The 20,120-nt window shown below is 42.5% G+C and overlaps 1 protein-coding gene across 2 annotated transcripts in view; it reads right to left on the bottom strand.

Moving 5' to 3' along the window:
* Positions 1–20,120, bottom strand: part of ME3 (malic enzyme 3) — a 117,975-nt gene that overhangs the window by 24,896 nt on the left and 72,959 nt on the right. For both annotated transcript variants that reach the window (XM_077174013.1, XM_054654637.2), the window contains exons 4-6: positions 9,919–9,994; positions 6,123–6,284; positions 3,096–3,199 (exon numbers count right to left, since the gene is read on the bottom strand). In XM_077174013.1, coding sequence (XP_077030128.1) covers positions 3,096–3,199; positions 6,123–6,284; positions 9,919–9,994 — 342 coding nt within the window. The remainder of the gene's footprint in view (positions 1–3,095; positions 3,200–6,122; positions 6,285–9,918; positions 9,995–20,120) is intronic.

Genomic DNA, 20,120 nt, shown 5'->3' with positions numbered 1-20,120 from the left:
CAAGCCCCAGAAGCTCTGGGGTTTATTCTGATTATAATCCTTGGACACTTAACGTGAATACTTATTTCAGCCTAAAGAAATGTACCAGGTTAAGAGCAAGACTGACTTGTCCTTTGCCACGGTAACTGAGCAGATGGAAAACTGAAGCAGTGCATTTTCCCATGTGAAGCATATTGCTGCTCACTGTGAGAAAACAGCAATTTGTCAGGCTGCTTCATTCAGACACAGGTAGGCTCAATGGGCCAAATTTTGCATGTAGTTGCTTCCCAAGAGGAGTAAAAGGCATAGCTTAGAGCTGTTGTTAAAGAGCTTAGTCATTTTACATGTTTCACATGTTTTAGGTGAAAGAGTAATGAATGGTGGTTTAGGCAGCAGGAAAACACAAAAATTTATCCAGCTGTTCCAGAAAGAGCTTTTCTTCCTAAAATTGCCCAGGGTGCCCACGCTTTATTTCAAAATATTGGAACTGCTAATTCTGAAGCCTCTGGCACACGCCTTGTTTCATTACCAGGTGGGTACTATGAGACCAGGAGTCCTTTCTACTGACTCTATGGGTCTCCAGCAGCAGAAATGTGACATCTGTTTGATATTATTATTCCATTACAAGATTAAATCTTCATTCCCTTGGCTTTTTTGTGGGCTCCAACACATTCCACTTCAGTGACAAATGTCTCTTGAGCCAGCAGTGCTTTGACAGGCTGGGAGGTACCCCTGCAGAGGGACTGACAAATGGTTTCCATGAGAAATTAAAGTACCCTCAGGAAGTAGACAGAATTTCTGCATGAATATCAAGATGAAAAGGAAACCCTCAAATTGCAAGGGATTTGTGGCAAAAAACCAAAAGGTTCCTCCCCAAGTAACTGAATTTGCCTGTGACATTAGAGACTTGCATAAGACATTGCAGCAGCTCATACTCATGGGTTGCCTCAGAAGTGGAAGCAGGCTACAATAAAGCAGCATGTTCTTGACCTTCTGAACAATTTCTGCTTCCTTTTGTAACAGAAGCAAGAGCTCCTACTGGGTTGAATCCAATCATTCCAGTGGAAATTTGAGACCAAATGAACCTGCTTCATATGAGTTTGCCAAACCCAGGCTAATAGCAGGATTATTCACTAGTCCAGAGTGCATAAGGATCACACCCCAACAATGCTTTAAAGTATGCTGGTGGTCAGGATGATAATATAGGGTAATGGCTCCTTCTGCTCTAGGATCTCCAAATACTTTACAGATGTGAATGGAGAAGTGCAAAGCAGAATTTCCCAGCCCCACTTTGCTGAGAACTTTCAGGGGCCTTACTGTGTTCAAGGAATTCATCCTGGTTAAGGGAAATAGAAAAGCAGGGACAGGGGCCCCAGGAACTTGATTACCAATACTTGGATGAAAGCATTAGACATGACTTCACAGCCTCCCAAGATAAGAGTTCATTGTTTCATGGTCTTCTCCTTTCAATGTGGAGATTAGCTCATGTAAACTAAACACAGGAAAATAACAGCCAATCCTTCCTCTCCAACAGCAAGCACAGAAAAGGCAAATTGTCTTTAGTGGGTGCAATGAGCTTTGCATTTAACACCACAAGCATAAATCTCAGAGCCAAATTTATGATGGCTGAGACCATAATCTACTTTCTCATTCTATTGTTCCCATCCTATCATCAACACCAACACTGCAATACTCCCATGGTCTTCTGGCCAGAAAAAACGCAGGATAGGGTTTTCCTGAAGGATTAATTAGTGACTACAATGAAAATAAACAAAACCCCCACAAATCAACTCTGATGACTCTTAAATAATTTCTACTTGTCTCTTGTGATTTCCTAGTTGTGTTTTACCAGCTTTCTAGCCTATAAGAATTTCTTCCCACTAGATAATGCACAAAGCATCTAACATAATACTGCAATGTAATCAAATGACATTTCAGTCAAGATTGTTTATCAAATATAAGGGAGGTTCAGCTGTGACTGGATAGTCCTCTGCATTTCTGTCCCTATTTCCTTCACCACAGTCAGCAGGGCAGTCACACCATGTGTAAACCCATCCTTCTCAGTGGATGGGCAGGTGCTGTGTCAGACACTGCTCGTGGTGCCTCCTGCCTCCAGGGAGACAGGGAACTGTGAGGTGATGACACATGTACCACCCACTCCTTCCCCTTTGTGCAGGAACACACACACATACAGCTGCCTGGAGACACAGAGGGAGGGTCAAACATAGCTCCTTCCCTGGGAAGAAAAGACAGGCAGCAGCTTGGCAATCAGGCAGACACTGCAGCTCTCTACTGCTCCTTATCAGTATCATCTGTGGTTTTAGGAAAGGCAAGAAACAACTGCTTAGGAGCTTGTAGTTTTCCAAATACGAGTCTTTTCTCCTTAACAATTGAGCTCACATTCCTTCTTATGATAATCTCTTTGGATAGTCATGGAAATTTTAATACATTTTCTGTTATTTTTCAGAGAGAGGTGCACAGGGCTAGGGTGGTAGTTCTGCTCTTCCCATATTAAACTTCCTGGTACATCAGAGACCCTCTATCCCAGTTAGTGAATATGAAGGGAAGTATGCAGCTGGTCTGTCCCACACTTAAAGGACAGTGCTTATAATCTTGGCCTTCTCACTCCACAGATTTAAATGCCAGCAGGAAAATTCCTATTTTTGACAAAGCCATAGCGAGGCAGTCTGCATACTCCACTCTTTGTGAAGGAACATGCCATTTCCATTTAGATTATTTTCTTCACAATGGCAAGAGCTAGAAACTTCCTTTCTAAAGTGTAAACAAACGAAAGTTTAGGTTCTGACTATACTGAATGAGGCTCATAAATACATGACAGAGGCCAGATCCAGCCCACAGGACATATATTTGACACCTCTGGCCTATGTGGATAGGAAATGCTTATAAATAGTCAGTCCCATTTCAGTTCTCTGAAGACAAATATTTTTGACACAGAGTGTTCAAGCACAAAGAATCATTTGCAGACCACCCAGGAGACTTGCATTGAAATGACCTTTGCTTGGATGATCAATTATACTGATGTTTATTTCAGGAGTTGCAACATTTGTTCTTAAATGGAAGCAGCCCGGAGGAGCCATGTATATAACCCCACTTACTTGTTGGTTACTGCCTGCATAAACTCATCCATCAGCTCGTCGTACTGCTTCCCACGAACCCTCTTGTGTTTCAGTCCAATATATAGTGGATCATTCAGGAGAGCCTAGGACACAAAGCAATTCTGTTGACATCGTCTCTTCTGCGGATGGACAGAGATTTATGTCCCAGTCTACCAAAAATTTTTGTCTGATGAAGTCATATTACTTTCACTTACTATGCCAGCTCACACGTCTCCTCCCAAGCAGGAAGTGTTTCTGTAGGAAGCTATGACCTATCTTTTAGCATAAATAAGTCAGAGGGATGCAACAGCTCTTGACTGCCACAGGAAATGGAGCTCTGCATCCCCAGAGCATCTCTACCAAAGGCTCTCTGCCAAAGTGCCTACTCTTAGTGAATAAGACTGACCCTGTGTGGGGGTGTTCACTGTGCATTCAATTCTTAATTTTGCACTGAGGGCAGGACAGCTGTTGACCACAAACAGTGCTTTGTGCAATGAAGACCACCTGATGTAACTTGAAATGATGTGTCATTTAGGCCTTTTACGTGACAACACAGACCACAATCAATGATCAGATGGCAGACTGTTCCCAAGCCCTGAATCTGCCTAGCACTCACCTCAGTTATCTGGCAGGTATAAAGTCAAGGTATTTCCATACAACAGATTAATTTATATTTTGGTTCTCAGTAGGAACATAAAATCAGGCCATTCCTCCAAGGTGTTAAGTCAACATCCATAAGTCATCTAAAAAGGATTGGGTCAGCATGGAAATTACAGGACAAACACTGGCAGGAGGCAGGTGGGCCAACACCTCTGAGAGTCACTGCAAAGGAACTCCCCTTCCAATTTCAGGAACCAAACTATCCACATGAGGGGAGGAGTAGCCATCTCAAACTTATTGTCCTGCAGCCATATAGCACTAAATATTGGTATGCTAATATCAGATCTGTTTTTACAGTCACAGCTGTTTTCCCTTAGAAGGAAAGATGAAAGAGGTTTTCCTGTGAGTTTGATACATTAGGGCTCTGCAGGGCCACGAAACAGAAAGGAGACCCATCTGCATAACTTTCCTGATGGCTCCTACAGCACTGTGTGCTCTGGGCCCTGTTCACAGAGCACAGAGTTCTGCCACAGACAAGCTGAGAGACGCCAGGCTCTGAAAAGAGACTGATTTGCTGAAAGTGTACACAAAGTATTATGTGTACACGAAGACTGTCAGGAGGATAAGTTGGCAACTGATGCTAAAAATGTAATACAATTGCTGTATTTACTGAGTTCTACCTGAGGTTCATGTGTTAGCAACAGAGTCACCCTTGGCTCACCAGATGTTAATGGGCAGACATGAACAGGATGAATGCCTGTAAGAGGTATCTTATTAATGCACTGATAAACAAGTTTACTTGTGGGGCAGGATGCTCCTAGGATGTGCTTAGGGTTCAGTTAATCTGGGTTTATGCACAAGAGAAAGCCATTAAATAAATAAGCAAACAAATTATTTATATGGTGAGGAAATACATTGTTCATCTTGCTGGAAACAGAGGCTTCTATATCTTAACCCCAGATGTGGAAATTGCCATCACAGAGAGGTTCCTAAACACATAAATTACATCTAGTCTTGGGCAGAAGAAAAAGGTTTATTTTGGTTCTCTTGATTCTCTAAGTCCCTTCTTCTGATGCGATCTGATCCTTGCAGAGGCCTAAAAATCATTGGTGCCACTTTGGATTTTAGTGTCCCCCTGTCAGCTGAGGCAGAAGCAAGATGGACATGCCCCATCAGATGCTTTTCATGGGAAGGGCACTTTTACCCAGGTCCCTCTGGGAGAAGCTCCAGCTGGGAGGCTCAAAGCACTGGTGGTCTGCAGATCAGCATGGAGGACAAGGAAGAGATGAAGGGTCCAAAATCAAGTACAATGTTCTATTGACTGGAGACTGCAGTAAGTGAGAGACTGAGACTTAATTCCTGCTTTAGCCTCAGTGGGTGCAAACTCAGAGTTCTCCCTTTTCAGGAAAGACCATAAGGCTGAGATGAGCACACCCTGTATTCCACAAGTCCATGACAGGCCGCTATGCTAAAGGGGTAACATAATCCTGGGGCCAGAGACCAAAGAGGTAATTGAGATTCTCAAATGTCAGTTATGGGCACTGATTTTGCATTCTTTCATTCTTTTCAAGGGTCCAATGTGAGAAGCTTGGGGCAGGACTGAAAGAGGTGTAGAAAATCTAGCTGTCCAGTGAGCATCAGCATGTCAGCTGAAAATGTCAGCATTAATTCGTCTTTATACACAAACTCAAAGCTCTTATACCTCAGATTTTTCATGTCCCTCACAAGAAATGTGTGTTTGGTTTGGGGTCATGTGAAGCACAAGTACATTTTACAAAAATGAACAAGCCCAGGCCATCACAAATTGCTATAGGATATTAACTTTAAAAAGACATCCTCACAGATGTCCATTCTGGCATTGCTGAAATGTTTCATTTTGGCCTTTCTGAGCCAGAGTCATAAGGCAAGAATCTGCAAACAGATGGAGTCCTCTTGCTTGGTTATCATGTGCAGTAACATGTGTAATCTAACAAAACAGTGACATTAATCATCCCCAAACCACTCACCAGGGATTCTCCATTTCTGGAATATAGTAATCTCTACACAGACGTGAATATCTGCCTGTTCCCTCACAATTACCAGAGGAAGAATCATTCTGGGACCTCCTGTACAAAGCCTCTCAACTCACCTTGCCATACTGAAAGGTGGAGCTGAGCTTTCAGCTCCAGCTGGTAACTCTGAGACTCTGAGTCTTCTCACCAGGGGACCATGAGTCCATTTAGTGTTTATTTCAGTTCCCCATAAGGAAAAAAGGTCCTCATGCATCAAACTAGAATTAAAGCTTCCCATTTTTCTGCAGTGCTGGTCTAGCCATCATCGCATTTTGGATGTCTCCAGCTTTGTCCCCACATTTAAGGAACTGGCCCCAGTTAAGCGCTAATCTTGATTCTTTCTCCCCCATATCAGATTTATGAAAAATTGTCTTACCTCATTGTCTGTGCCAACATCCAGCAGGACAGGGAGGCACTGTTTTGGGTCAACTCCACCACAAGCTGTGTACAAAGCAAGCTTTCCAACTGGGATGCCCATGCCATAACTTCCTAGGTCTCCTAAACCAAGAATCCTCTCTCCATCTGTCACCACGATAGCCTAGGAGGATCAAAAGACACTGTTGTATGGGGTTGCCAAGGCTCTAGAAGCAAAACCAGCTCCTCTGTTTCCACATTGATGCCGCTTTGCAGATGCACTGTGCAATGGATATTTGCTCCTTGGCCACGACAGCATGTTAATTAGCTGTCAGTAATGGGGGGGCTCCTCATTTTTGGGGGTAGAGAAAATGTGGTCAACAGCTCACAGTGTGGGAAAACAGCAGCTCTGCTGGAGAGTACTTCAATTCACTGTAACAGAGCCCAGGTAGCATGGCTTTTTGTGCATCTCCAGCTGTACTACAAGAAGTATCACAAATGAGATCTGGCCTCGATTTTTTTCATCTTTTTTCCTAGAAGAATAAAGTGTGCTTAGGAACTGCATCTGTGGAAGAAACATATTTCAGTGTCCTTTCTTATTCAACATAAATTATACACATATTTGAACTTTTTGCTGTTTGCTTTTCCTTTTGAGTCAATGTGAAGTGTTAGCAATGAGTTTGGGTGGGCTCCATCTGGTTTTGGGTGTGTGCTCACTTCTTTACCACGCCCAGAGGATGCAGTTGGGATTGAAAGGCAGTAATGGGAATAGGGAAAGCAGCAAGCATATGCATTGCTACAGGTTTATCCTGAAATTAAATGGAGTTAATATTCCAACTATGCAGAGAATATTAAAACAAAATTAAGTTCTAATGAATCAAACTATTTCTCTGGAGCAGTGGTCCCCTTTCATCCAAATAAGTGTCCTCAGGCAAACCTAAAAACCTTTCAATAGCATTTAGATATCCATCAGAGAGAAAAAAATTCTTCAGCCTAGGATGGGCTGCAGCACTCTATAGTTACCAAAGCTCCTCAAGGCAAATGAATTAGAACAGGAAATACAGCATGGGAGAAATGTATTGCTATTGGTAAGAGGGGGGGAACTGGATTCACATTTGTTTGTGGCTCTTTGGATTTGAAAAAAATGCCCAAACAAAAGAGCACACTTTCTGTGAGCACCTGATACACAAGGATGTTAAAGTGATGTTTTTATTTGCTCATGTCCATATGATGAGGACTCAACAAAGAGGACATTAATCTCTAGCTGAACAGGGTAGATCCTTCTACCTGAAGGTAGGAGGTTACAGGTTTAACAGTTAGGAACCTGTTTTCTACTTCCACCTGTGATACAAATTTTCTTGATGACTCTTGATAAATGTTAGGTGTCCAGTTTATGACAGCCATCTAAATGGTTTCTAAACTCATTTGACATTTGATGGGGAGAGACAGAAACCTCCAGAGGGCATCTCCTCTCTCAAGCAGCTGTTCTGGAAACAGATGAATTTCTCTTTTCAAAGCTCAGTTCCCTCTGCACTGGCACTGCAGAAATACTTACAATATGAGACTAGGCACTAAGTCCCCAGGCAGCCAATATTAACTAAGATGACTCTGGGGACCAAAGGCTGCACCCAGTTAACCAGTGCAGGTTTGCAGTGCCTTAGTAGCAGGCATGTGGCTCAGCAGAGTGATCCAGAGTGCTACACCGATCTCCAAGCTGCCAAGGCAACGCAGAGAGGCAAGTGCTGCTGTTGGCATTCCCAGTTCTCTGCACTGATTGCACGAGGTCAGCCTTTACAGGGTGAACTGATACTCTACATTGAGTGAACCAGCAGAAAACACTCAGTGGGAAGGATTTTGAACAGCCCTGTACAGCAGTAATCCTGGTGGGGATTCAAGATGCTGAGTGCACTTCTAGGACAGGTAGAAAACACAGAAAGAGGGAGGAATGAAGGGAGGCAAGGAAGGATGGAAGGCCAGTGCAGTAACTTGCATGGCAGCACACTTGTCTTGGAATAAAATACATGTTTCTTCACCATCCTCACTTTGAGTGGCTTGAATTCATAGCTGCCAGGATGACACCCATCCTGTATGATTCTTTGCATTCTTTTTGCTTTAGCTGGGCCATTGTGAAGAAAAGAGTACAAGATTAAGGAACCAGAGAGAAAATTGTCATGGGAAGGCACTCCTGAGGATGGCCAACATTTCATCCAATATTTCTTCATGTCAGGATTCATTAGCCATCCTGGAAGAGACACAAAACCCCCACATTCCCACAGAAGTATGACCAGAAATGGTTTCTTCTCACTTGTTCTGCTTCTGGTACTATGATTCTTTCAAGGCAGCCCAGCTTTGACAGGAGGGTTGAAGGTGTGGCTCATTAGAGCTTGGCTGAAGCTTTGCTAAGCTAAGCAGAGCACCAGCACCCTTCCAGACCTTCCAGGCAGAGGATTCAGGGTTTGGCCCAGATTTCCCATTTCTACAGTAAGCACTATTGCCATGAAGACTTAATGAGCCAAATCTAATGAGCCAAATGTGGGCAGCATCTCCAGGTATTTCTGCACTGTCTTTAGCAGGTGGTGTTCAATAGTGGAGGGTGTTCAGCCTTTAAAAAAAAACAACAAAACTGGTTCCCTCCAGGGACATAGGCACAGTCCAGGTGCCTCCCTACTTATCTCAAAATCTTGAGTGTTCCAGTAGCCTACCAGTTCAGGCATGAAGTCTGTGCACAAAGACACAGGGAGACTGTGCTAAAATGAGCTGCCTTTGTAGTCTGGCAAACCTGGAAAGTAGATAGTCTGAATCTCTTTCATGGACCATTGCCTTTCCTATGGTCTGTTTTGGGTGCCAGAGGGGCTGTTTCAACAACAGACTCTAATCTTTCTGTGCCAGTTTCCCCATCTGCAAAAACATTTCTATTAGCCATAATGAATTCTGCTCCCAGTTCTGAGTTGGAAACAAATGGAAATACTGAGTTTGTTGGACAGAACAAGGACAAAATACCTAGCCTGCCTCTCTTCTCCATGGTTCCAAACACAAGTTTGTATGACTGTGATCACTTTTTCTGAAAATATGTTAAATTTCCATTTTTTCCCCCTTAGAAATGGAAAATGCTTGCAAGATTTTCTCAGCTGCCAAACCTTTGCTCTGGGAAGAAGCAGATGATTGACAGGGAACCAAAACTCTGTCAATAGCCATGGAAATTCCCAGAGAGATGTACTTTCAGACTGATAAAATAAAGTGAGGTGACTGGCAAAACCTGTCTTAAGTGTTGACTTCACTTCGTGCCAGGGACTTGCCCAGCCCCGAGCTCTAGTGAAAAACACTTCACAAGAACACTTTTTGGGTGGGGTGTCAGTAATATTTTCAGCTGCTGGATATCAAACATGATTTGCAGAGTTGCCAGTGTTCTTAATGCTGCATGACTCACTGGATTTGGGAAGGAGTCCTACGAGCATGTTAATTAGAGATATTATAAAGAGCTTTGGTACAAGTTAGCTACACAATTCTTCAATACACATATCTTACTTTTTCACTAGGGCCCCTAATCTGTACACTTTTATTAACATGCACATTTTTTTTCACTGACCAAAGATCCTGCTACCTCTGAAAAAGTTGTTCTTGACTGCATACATACATGATAGAGTCTCTGAAGTCCCAGCTTGACTGGAAATTGAAACTGAAGTTCAGCCTGAAAGTTGTCTGAGGAAGAAAAGCATTCTTTTCTTGTCCTTTTAAACAGCCAGTTCTGTAAATGATGCCACTAAATTTTGCACCAAACTGCCTGTAATTTCCCAGTCCACAGAAGACATGCCACATACCTTAACATTTTCTTCAGGCCAAGAGTTTAGCATTGTTGCAATATGGCCTCTGTCATGGATGGTGATAAACAATCCCCTAAGAGAGGAAAAGAAAAGGAAAGAAAGAGAAGAAAAATAAGCATTGTAATAAAACTAGTAACTCCAAGATAAAAGAAAACAGGTGAACTTGAAAATGGAGGGATGTAAGCTGCTGAGTACAAAACCAGGCAACTCACTGACACAAAAATGAGACCTCAAGAGACTGCTAATAGCAAGGTAAATTCTCATTTTCAAACCAAAAGGCTCAACATCCTTAATGGCAACTTCATTGAGCAGCCACTAGTGTTGAACATTTTACACCTGTGAAACATCTTTGCTTCAGGGAGCAAACTCTGCCTTAGTGCAGAAGAGTTTTCTAGTTAAAACAATTTTGATAAATGCAGTGGAGGCTGATGGTCTTACCATAAGCCTTGTTACTCATTCTTTCCTGAGGAACTTATAGCTCCTGGCCATCCAGACAGTGAAAGCATGAACCTTCTCACCCAGCTACCAGGGTCAACGATGGGGATGGCTACTGCAGAGCTTGATGTTTTGGGTCACCTCTCTAGTCCACAGAACTCCAATCCAACTGGATCAATATCTGCCATGACATTTGCTTTGATCAAGCCAAACCTGCCCTTGTGACAGTGTTTCTTTTTTCCCCATGAATATCTGATCCCAGTTTTTAACATTCACCAAGTGAAAATCATGAAAAATTATGAGAAGTGAAACAGAAAATCAAATGTTTGGGTGTAACTTCAGAGTGAATTGTTTATATAGAAAATAGCATAGCTGATTGCACTAAGGTTAATCACTTCTCAATGCAAAGGTCTTCAGGGTTTAAACAAAAGTGCCTTCTTTTTAAATAAAATTAGGATCTAGAAGGGATTGTTTTTGAAACATGTTTTAGATTTGTGGCTTCTTTTTTTTTTTGCCTCTCTGCTGATGCTATCAAAAAGAGTATCTGTAGCAGGCATTCTTTCAATACCCAAGACAATATTATTTACATTGACTGATCTCTACTCTGATACTCTGTGATTTTGCTGAAGTTCCTTTTAGGCTGTACTAACCCCAAAAGAAGCAACCTGTCCTCTATACCTATGTCACGGAAAATTGCTTACATTGCTCACAGTGCTGTCTAATCAGTGCAAATCAAAGGCTCTAACTTGAGGACTCCCCTTGGCAGAAGGATGCAGCCATTTTCCTTGCCTTGTTATCTGCTCACAAAAGCAGGAGTTGTGCCAGCAATTAGTAACAGTTGGAAAAATGGATTTTTGTTGCTTACATCTCTCAACTATTGCTCAGCCCCAGAAAGTTCAGATCCGGTCACGGTTTGGGCTTCTAATGTGAAACATTAGGGAGAAGAAGCTTGAAAACAACTTCCATTGTAAGGCCATATGAGTGATGGATAATCAAACATAATTGGGCTACTCACTCTGGCAAGGGCTTATCTCACATGACTCTTCTAGGGGACAGATATCTTCCCACAGTCAACTGTGGGATTCCTAATGAAAATGCCCTTTACTTCGAAAAGAAGAAAAATAAAAGTGCTGACTTCAACACTGATCAAGTCACAATCACACAGACGGATCAGAAAGGCAAAAAAGGAAAATAACATTTCATTTATTCAGTGTAATTCTTTAACACTGTGCCAATAACCATTGAACTAATCACATCCACATGGCTTGCCTCAAAGGCAGTATTCACAGATGTCAATCTTCATAAAAAGGGAGTACTGTACTGCTGCCATCTATGTTTAGAAAGCAGTTATTAGCTGGGAATTAAAAGTGCAAATTAGTAACATCCCTGCATATATTTCAGGTTGTGATATGCTGTTAGGAAGAATGCTATTGTTTCAAGGTAACATCTTCCGTACATAATGAAGACACCTATTAAGTGTTCAGCTGTGTGCTTCATACATTCACATCTCTTCAGTACTGAAGGGAGTCCACCAGCTATTTAACCTTTGAAAAACATCCTGAGCTCACAGCAGAAGCTAAACCCAACTGTCTACCCACTGCAGGTCATGCAGCTCAATGGAACTGAGAGTTGTTTCATAGGAAAGTGGAGAGGGCAGCTACCCAATGCCCCTTGATTCTGACCCTTGAATTGGAAGGAAAGTGGTCTGGTCTTCAATCCCTGCTTGGGATTTGCCAGCAGAGAGAGTTCAGCTTGGGTCTTCCAAAATCTGATGACTACTCTCACTATGCTCTTTGGGAATAGGACTCTCACAGCTGTCATCAGACTGCCTTCGCCTAGGTAGCCTGGTTGGTGACTGAGAACCAAGCATGGAGAGACAGCCCTCCAGAATTTGTGTTTCCTTCCTTAATATTATGTATTTGATGCTAATTGCTCCTTACTTTACTTCAGGCAAAATCACATGGTTTATTTTAGACTAACACCCTAACGGCACTACCAGCTTTGCAAGGGAAACCATCAGGAGGAGCAGAAATGAGGATCCATGGGGAAAAGTGAGGAAAGTGATCTCTCTCAGTGACACATCAGGAAGTGGGCAGGTATCTAAGCAAGCCTTGTATTTCCCTAATGCTGAATCTGAGAGCCAAGGGCCCAGGTTCAATAAAACACCTACATTTCCAATGCCTTTAGGCACCAGCTGAAGCAAGTCCCTGAATCTGGTTGAGGCTCTGTGGCCTCCCATTAGGTGGTCAAGCATTCAGAAGGGGATCATGGTAGTAGTGAGCTGGAAATCCCTTTGCAGATGGAATATGCAATGACCAATTCTGACGGGCAGTTGAGCAAATTAATGTTATTTATGAGATGCAAAGGGAAACAGACACATCAGACTTTAGAGTCAGGGGTCACAGGTATGTGCTCATTTTGTATGATCCCCAGGAGAGTTGTGCTCTCCCTCCTGACAACACCTTACCCACAGAGATGAGCTGGCCAATTAGCTAAATAAACACGCTCCAAACTGGCAGAGGGTTTATCTGTCCAAAAATCCCTTCTGCAAGGCAGGCAGAAGAAACAGACAAGCTCCACAAACCAAACTCAGCAAAACTCCCTTGCTGATGAGGGAACAGGGAAGAGCAGCAGCCAGGTTTGTCCCAAGGACACACAAACACTTTACAGTGAGGGTGGTGAGGCACTTGAACAGGTCACCCAGAGAAACTGTGGATGCACCTTCCCTGGAGATATTCAAGGCCAGGTTGGATAGCCTCAGGCAAGTTGGTCTAGTGGAACATGTCCCTGTCCATGGCAAGGGGGTGGACTACATGATCTCTCATCATTTCCTGATGACTACATCATCTCTCATCATGATTATAGGAGAGGTAACAGGAGCAAAAGCTTATTTGTGCCTTTGAGAACAGCAAGGTAGAGCTCTGAATACTAAGAGAACAGAATGGCCTATGTGAACCAGTAAATAAGAAACATCCAAGTGGCAACAAAATAAATTAACTTAATTTTTCTGTGGAAAAGATGCAGCCTAAGCCTTCTGAAGGAGAAATGAAATCTCAGCAACCTTTATCATCTTTATTCTGCCTTTATCATCATGTCTGCTCCAACTCACTTGGGATTACAGTTGATAAATTGCTTCAGAGAAACAAGAAATGAAGCAGTTTTCCTTTAACCTTGGCACTCAATAACAAGGATTCAATTGAAATATAAAGCTAAAAATGTAAGTAATTTTGATCAAGTCACGTAACACAGGCATTGTGTGGGGCAGAGATACAGTGTTTTTCCAGACCAAAAAACTCACCTGTGCCCAGGAACTTGCCATTCTACATGGGCTTAGTCATGCATGGGGACAAAATTACAAGAACTACAGCTTAGTAAAAATTAACTACCTCAGCAATTTCAATCCAGAATGTAGATGCTGTACCATTACTTCTGGTTAAATAGTAACCTTCAGAGAGTTGTTAGCTTCGTGGGGGTAATTAAAAGCAGGGAGTGCTTCAGCCTGCATTCATTAGGGTTTCAGAGCTGCAGTCTCATATTCAGTCCATTAACGTCACAGGTTTCACTACAGCTGCCTTTGGTTAAGGTGGAAGTCAGACTAGATTTTATTGTGCCACTGAGCACGTCTGTAAGAGTCCAGGAAACTTCAAGGAGAGTTACAGCTTCTTAATTTGTCACTGAGGCAGTATTTCTGTCTGGATGTCAGCAAGTCCAGTCAAACTCCCTGAACTGGACCGCAGGATCTAAAAAACTGCAGGTCACTGCAGAATCCATGAAAAGCCTTGAGTATATTCACCCACAAGAACTTTTCTCATCCCTAAGCCAGAGCCAATATATTTTCTTTTCTGGTTTTATCCTGCCTGAGTTCATGACAGTACTTCAGGACTTATAAAGATACACAGTGTACCATGTGAGCCATAAGAAGAATCCTGCTCTGAGCCCCAGTACTGGTTAGATCTTGGCCATCCTGAAGGCATTCTGGAAGTCCCACAACGACAACAATCCCTTAACTACAAGGCTCATTATAGAAAAAATTCAGAGACAAATAAATCATGGCACATTTGATACCTAGAGGAAGTGCTACTAGATACTGGTGGTGGCTTTTTGGAATAACATTTATATTTTTTACCAGGACTTGTAGTGATAGGACAAGAGATAATATCTCTTCAAACTGGAAGAGGGCAGGTTTAGATTAGATATTAGAAAGAAAATTGTTTACTGTGAGGATAGAGAGGCACTGCAACATGTTGCCCAGAGAGTTTGGGGACTTGCCATCCCTAGAAGTGTTCAAGGCCAGGCTGGATGGAGCTTTGAGCAATCTGACCTAGTGGAAGGTGTCCCTGCCCATGGCAGGGAGGTTGAAACTAGATAATCAATAAGGCCCCTTTTAACCCAAATCATTCCATGGTTATATGATTCTTTTAGACATTTGGGAAGGAATTAGTTTTAACAGGTCTCAGATATTAGAAAAAAGAAATATCCATTAATCCTTTCATTCAGTAAGAAGTTACTTCATTAAAAACGCTAAGAAGTAGTGCTCCCCTTTCTGACAGTCCTGGTTAGCAATGCTGACTTGGGAGCTATTTTCCATTAGAAACAGCAGTGGAGCCAGCAGTGCTATCTCTAAAGCGCTATTGTTGTTTACAGAGAATGTTCACTCCCCAAAGCACAGAGGGGAGTGAAAAACATTATGCAATCCATCCTCACAGCTCTAAATCTCTCCTCACTTCCCTCCCACCCAGAAGTCTCTCTCCCTTTCCTAATGGCTTTTCCTTGGCAATTACCAATGCTCCTGTGGCTATGCTGGCAACCGTCCTGGTGCAGTCTTGCCCCACTGCTGCCTCTGACGTGAAATCAAACAGAAATCCAGTGCTATCAAATGCAATCAATGCCTTTGCTTCATCAAGCTCCATGTAAAATCTCTTTGGCCATTGCTGTGTTCTTCTCCCAGTCTTGTACTGTGCTGTGGGTTTGGGCAGCATTCGTATGACTTCAGTTACCCATTTACATCTATAAAATTAATGGCCTCTTTACACTTACCATATATGTTACTCAGCAATTATAGCCACCAGTATTCACATCACACTGGTCAAAAGTCACAAAAGAACAGAACAGATGATGACACTGATCACTGATACGTATACTAGCATGAAGCAAAAGGACATCGCTCTTTCACTCACCTGAACTTCCTTTACTAGCTGAGACTGAAGATGATTGCATATTTATGATCTATAGAGGAAAAGAGAAACTACCAGAAGGACATCAAAAGCTCCTAAGTCGACAGGATTTGAAAAACACAGCCCTTCCCACTCAACTATTGCAGCTTCATCCTTCTTCTCCTTGCTCACTCCTCCAAAGAAGTTCTCTCTGAAGAATAACATACTCAGTATTTGCACAGTGTTACCCAATATTTACTGACACTGCAATGGTCAGGCTTGCTCAGGGTTTGGTGTACAGCAGGAAGAACACAAAAACCTCAGCTGCAAATTCCACATGCTTTCTGCACAGAGATCAGGTCATCAGCCTTGTTTATTCAGAAAAGAGGTGTCTTCTTTAATGGGCTACCAGGCTTTGCCTTATGTAAATCCTTGTTCCTGAGAAGAGGAACTGATGAAGGGAAGTAGATTAAAATGGTAGCTAAGGTCTGTAATTCTCCAGATACTTCTCAGCCATCCAAGGAAGGGTCTGTCCAAGGAGTCTGGCTCCCTGTGTGTATGCTGCCATAGCAGTTCAGTGAACTGCAAGACTAAAGATAACAAAACTCAAGTTTTGCTTGATTTTCTTTGCACTTATGACCTTCTAGTCTGGGTGCTATGAGGGGAACTTGCTCCACAAGTGACGAGATGATAAAAACTACTGTGTAAATTAAAGTTAAGAAAATGCATATATTACCAATACTTGTATCAGACAAGCAGGCATCATGAGCAAGTGCTTTTATCTGGATAGGATTGGCTCATTCTTGGAATACTAATAAAGGTTAAGCATCTCCACTTACAACCTGAGGGTGATGAAATTCGACTCACATAAAAGTCCTTGAGTGTTTTAACTTAATTTGGCCTGGACTTCCCTTAGAAGACAGAGGAAGCGCATGGGAAATCATTACTTAAAAAAGCAACAAACAAAAGAGATTAGTCAGATCTTTGCCAGCATCCCAGCCTGCACCAGGCTGCCGTTGGACAGTCATGAGAAAGTTGTGAGACAGCAGCCAGAAACCTACAGTGAGCTATAAGGTTGGACAGAAAACAGCTCTGACAGGCATGGCACAAGCTGACCTTCTGCAGTGATCACAGCCATTCCTTACACAAAGGCACAACGCTCTCAGAAAACCTGGAACAAGACTGTCTCAGAGTAACACTGAAATGCACATGTCAAAATTATTTTCACAGTGAGGAAATGAAAAACCAAGTTGGCTTGTCACGGTGGAGGGCTGCTGACAGCCGCTGCATGCCGCTCTGTGCTCTCTGCAGTCTGGCTGAATGATGCCCCAAGCCCAGCTGACTGGTGGGTATTTTGGCTGCCCAAGGCTGCAAAAGGGACACACGCAAGGGAGGGATCAGCTGATGGACTTGGCTTTTGTTGCACACTAACCACAGAAAACTCTCACTGCTGTGCCAGAGGAACAGGCTGCAGGAGCCACTCTAGATTTAAGGCCAGTCTGTGTTAGAGATGAAATAAAATGTGGTTACAGTAAGGGCCTACATTTGGTTTATTTTCACTTTCAAAACTCATATACAAAATTGACAGTTTGAGCAATATGAGCCTTTAGGGACATTTCTACCAACTGCACCCCCACTGTTGACTTTTTTTTATTCTGGTCTCTGCCAGAACAGGACAAAAGGCTTCAGAACAACAAAATAAACTTTGAAATTGCTTGGCTGTTTTAGGGAGCTTAAGATTACAAATGCCTGTGGGCTACAGACTTTGGAGAGAAACTTTGTGCTAACATGCACTGATTTGTCTAAATACAGTACAATTAATCATCAGATCGGACAAAATCTCTGTGACGATTCATCAGCTATTTTTTTTTTCAGATTTTTATATAAAGGCCAGGAAATTTTCACTGTTTTAGGTCATTTTCTTTGTAAATTGTAGGCTGCTGAACAATACCCTGCGGTAATAATGAAAAAATAATAGAAACTAAGCACAATCAACTATTAGTGAAATCTATGCAGAGACTTACAAGGCAATAAATCTATAATTTAAATACAGTAAGAGATTTAATTTCAAATGATCTGCAACATGAATAATTTCATTACTACTATAAATGTACTTAATGTTATCACCATATATTTTAGGTAGGAAATCCAAAATTCAGTGTGGAAGCCAGAAGATGCAGGCTCCAAGGTACAATAATGAAAGATTCACTATCCATATAACCCCCTAAACCCACACTGGGAAATCCCCATGATCCCAAGGGATTGAGAGCTGCTAAGCTGTAGAAAACTGTCAAAGATCGGGCACAGGGAGACTAAAGTGAGCACATATGAGTGCAAGCTGTAGCTCTCCCCATGCTCTGGCACAGTCCACTCCCTGCCACAGCAGGAAAGTCCAGACCACAGCCTAAAGCAAAGCTTTTGGATTCATCTCCTAACTGCCAAATTATTAACACCCACCACTATTTTTAGGAGGGCCTTTTTTCCCAGGAAGCAGGCAATTATACTGTGTCCTCTTGTACGTGTTAGCTCATTTCAATAAATTTATCAGAAAGGCAAAGGTCTCCAAGATGTTTGTTTCCATACCCTTTTATTAAAATTACTGTTGAGATAAAGAGAAAAGATAGCGGGGTTCATGCCCTCACCATTCCGGGGAGGGGAACATAGACCTTACAATGACAATTATCCTGACAGCTGCCCAAAAACACAGTTTGCAGCTGCACACAACATGTGCTGCTTCCCACCTAGTACCTACTCTAGTATCTACTCAGCCCTTGCTAACAAAGCCTTAGAGCTCTCCTGGGCTGCAGGAGTAAACAGAAGGCAGAGAAAAGGAGGAAAAAGGTGACTGTAGAGGGAACCAAATGAAAAACCAGAATGGCTATGGGGCAGGATCAAAAAGGTACGGATAGGAAATCAGAGGGGACAGCAAACAGAGCACTGAAAGCTGGGCTCACTGCTCCCTAAGGAAGAGGTGAGGGAAGGGGAGGAGCACAAGCTGCTGTGGGGGGCTATGGTGAAGCACAGGTGGATGTGAAAAAAGGACGATGTGGAAAGGAACATAAGGTTTCACAGATATGAAATGTTAGGGGACAGTGGACAGAAACCAGGAGGAATCCTGGATTTATCAGTTTTGCTAGTCAGGCATCAGCCTAAAGAATAAATATCCTCTTCATCTCCAGGAGGAAGGTGATGGAGAAAGACCAACTCAGTACTTGTTGTTATTGGTCATTATACAGCAATGTGAAAAGGCAAGAGGGTTGGAAGCAGGTCCCCAGTGGATCTCTGCTATCCACATTCTAGGATTAAGGCAAGAGGCAAGCAGACCCATGTTGCTTTTGGCTTGTCATGAGCTGCTTTTCCCTACTGTATTCTCAGGACTGGATTCTCTGGTTGAACCAGAGAACTGCCAAGTCATAGCATAATTCAGGGATTAAATCCTCCTTGTATTTTAAAACTTGACAACCCCAAATTTCCCAGCAGTGGTGTTTCAATACAGTTTAAGAGGGCCTCCGAGGAGGTTTGTCTGTGTAAGGATCAGGCTGCTGGAGCCAAGGACTGGGTAAGAGCCAAGCAGGTCTGCAGTATGGGGTCTGACTCTGGCTTACCCCAGATCTCCCTTCTTGCTAATGTGCAGGAGGGGGAGGGAAAGACCAGACTGCCTTCTGTCACCCACAAATAAATTCATAGATGCCAAGAATGAACACAGAATTAGAACAAAGTTTGACAAAGAAAAGAAAGATTGCAGTTGGGTAAAGACCAGGCATTGAGGTGAAGCGTAAGTTTCCACCATCCAGGGATTCCACCAACCAGCAAGAGTGGGCATTTCCCAAATTCAGTAACCTTTGTTGAATTTAAGATCATCATGCTCAAGGGGCTTGATATCCTTTGTTCAAAAACAATTTCAAGTGTAGGAAAATTTGACTTGGCCCTGATTTTCCTCTGCCTTTTTGGAGGTTCTGTCCTACACCTGACTGTGTGCTGGATCCTGGAAGTATCTCAGTATAACTGGAAGATTATAGGATTACAAAGAGAAACATGCTGTGATGGTCAATCAGTGCTGTTGCTCAGTTGATTTTGACCAAGGAGCCCTTATCTGTTTCACTGCTAAGCACACAATGTATTCTGTTTTACTTGATAGTGCAGAGGTTAAGGTGGGACCAAAAACCCCTGGGAAGTTAAATTAAGTCCTACCCTGATTATATTTCCTTCCTGTGCTGTGCAAATTCTTCCAGGACCCACACCTTCCCTTTTAAAGTGCACTGCAGGGAGTCCCAAGAATGAACATAGAATTAGAACAAAGTTTGACAAAGAAAAAAGAAAGATTATTTTGACAATACTAGAGAAATTAGCTTCCAGATAAATGAAATATAATTTGGTATACTTTTAGCGAATCCATCTAATAAAAAAAAAAAATCTAAATTTTGCCATAAATTGCAGCAAATAAAGAAAGTAACAGCAGTTTCTATATTAATTCTTCCATAATCAGGTAACAGAATCTTAGACTCACTCTGTTTGGTCTGAAGGGGACCTTAAAGATAATCTAACCATGGCAAACCATCTAATCATGGCAACCTTCTCCTACACCAGGGTGCTCAGAGCCCCATCCAGTCT

Source organism: Agelaius phoeniceus, chromosome 2 (genome assembly GCF_051311805.1).
Source record: "Agelaius phoeniceus isolate bAgePho1 chromosome 2, bAgePho1.hap1, whole genome shotgun sequence".
Classification (NCBI taxonomy): domain Eukaryota; kingdom Metazoa; phylum Chordata; class Aves; order Passeriformes; family Icteridae; genus Agelaius; species Agelaius phoeniceus.
This window is presented reverse-complemented; position numbering and strand designations above follow the sequence as displayed.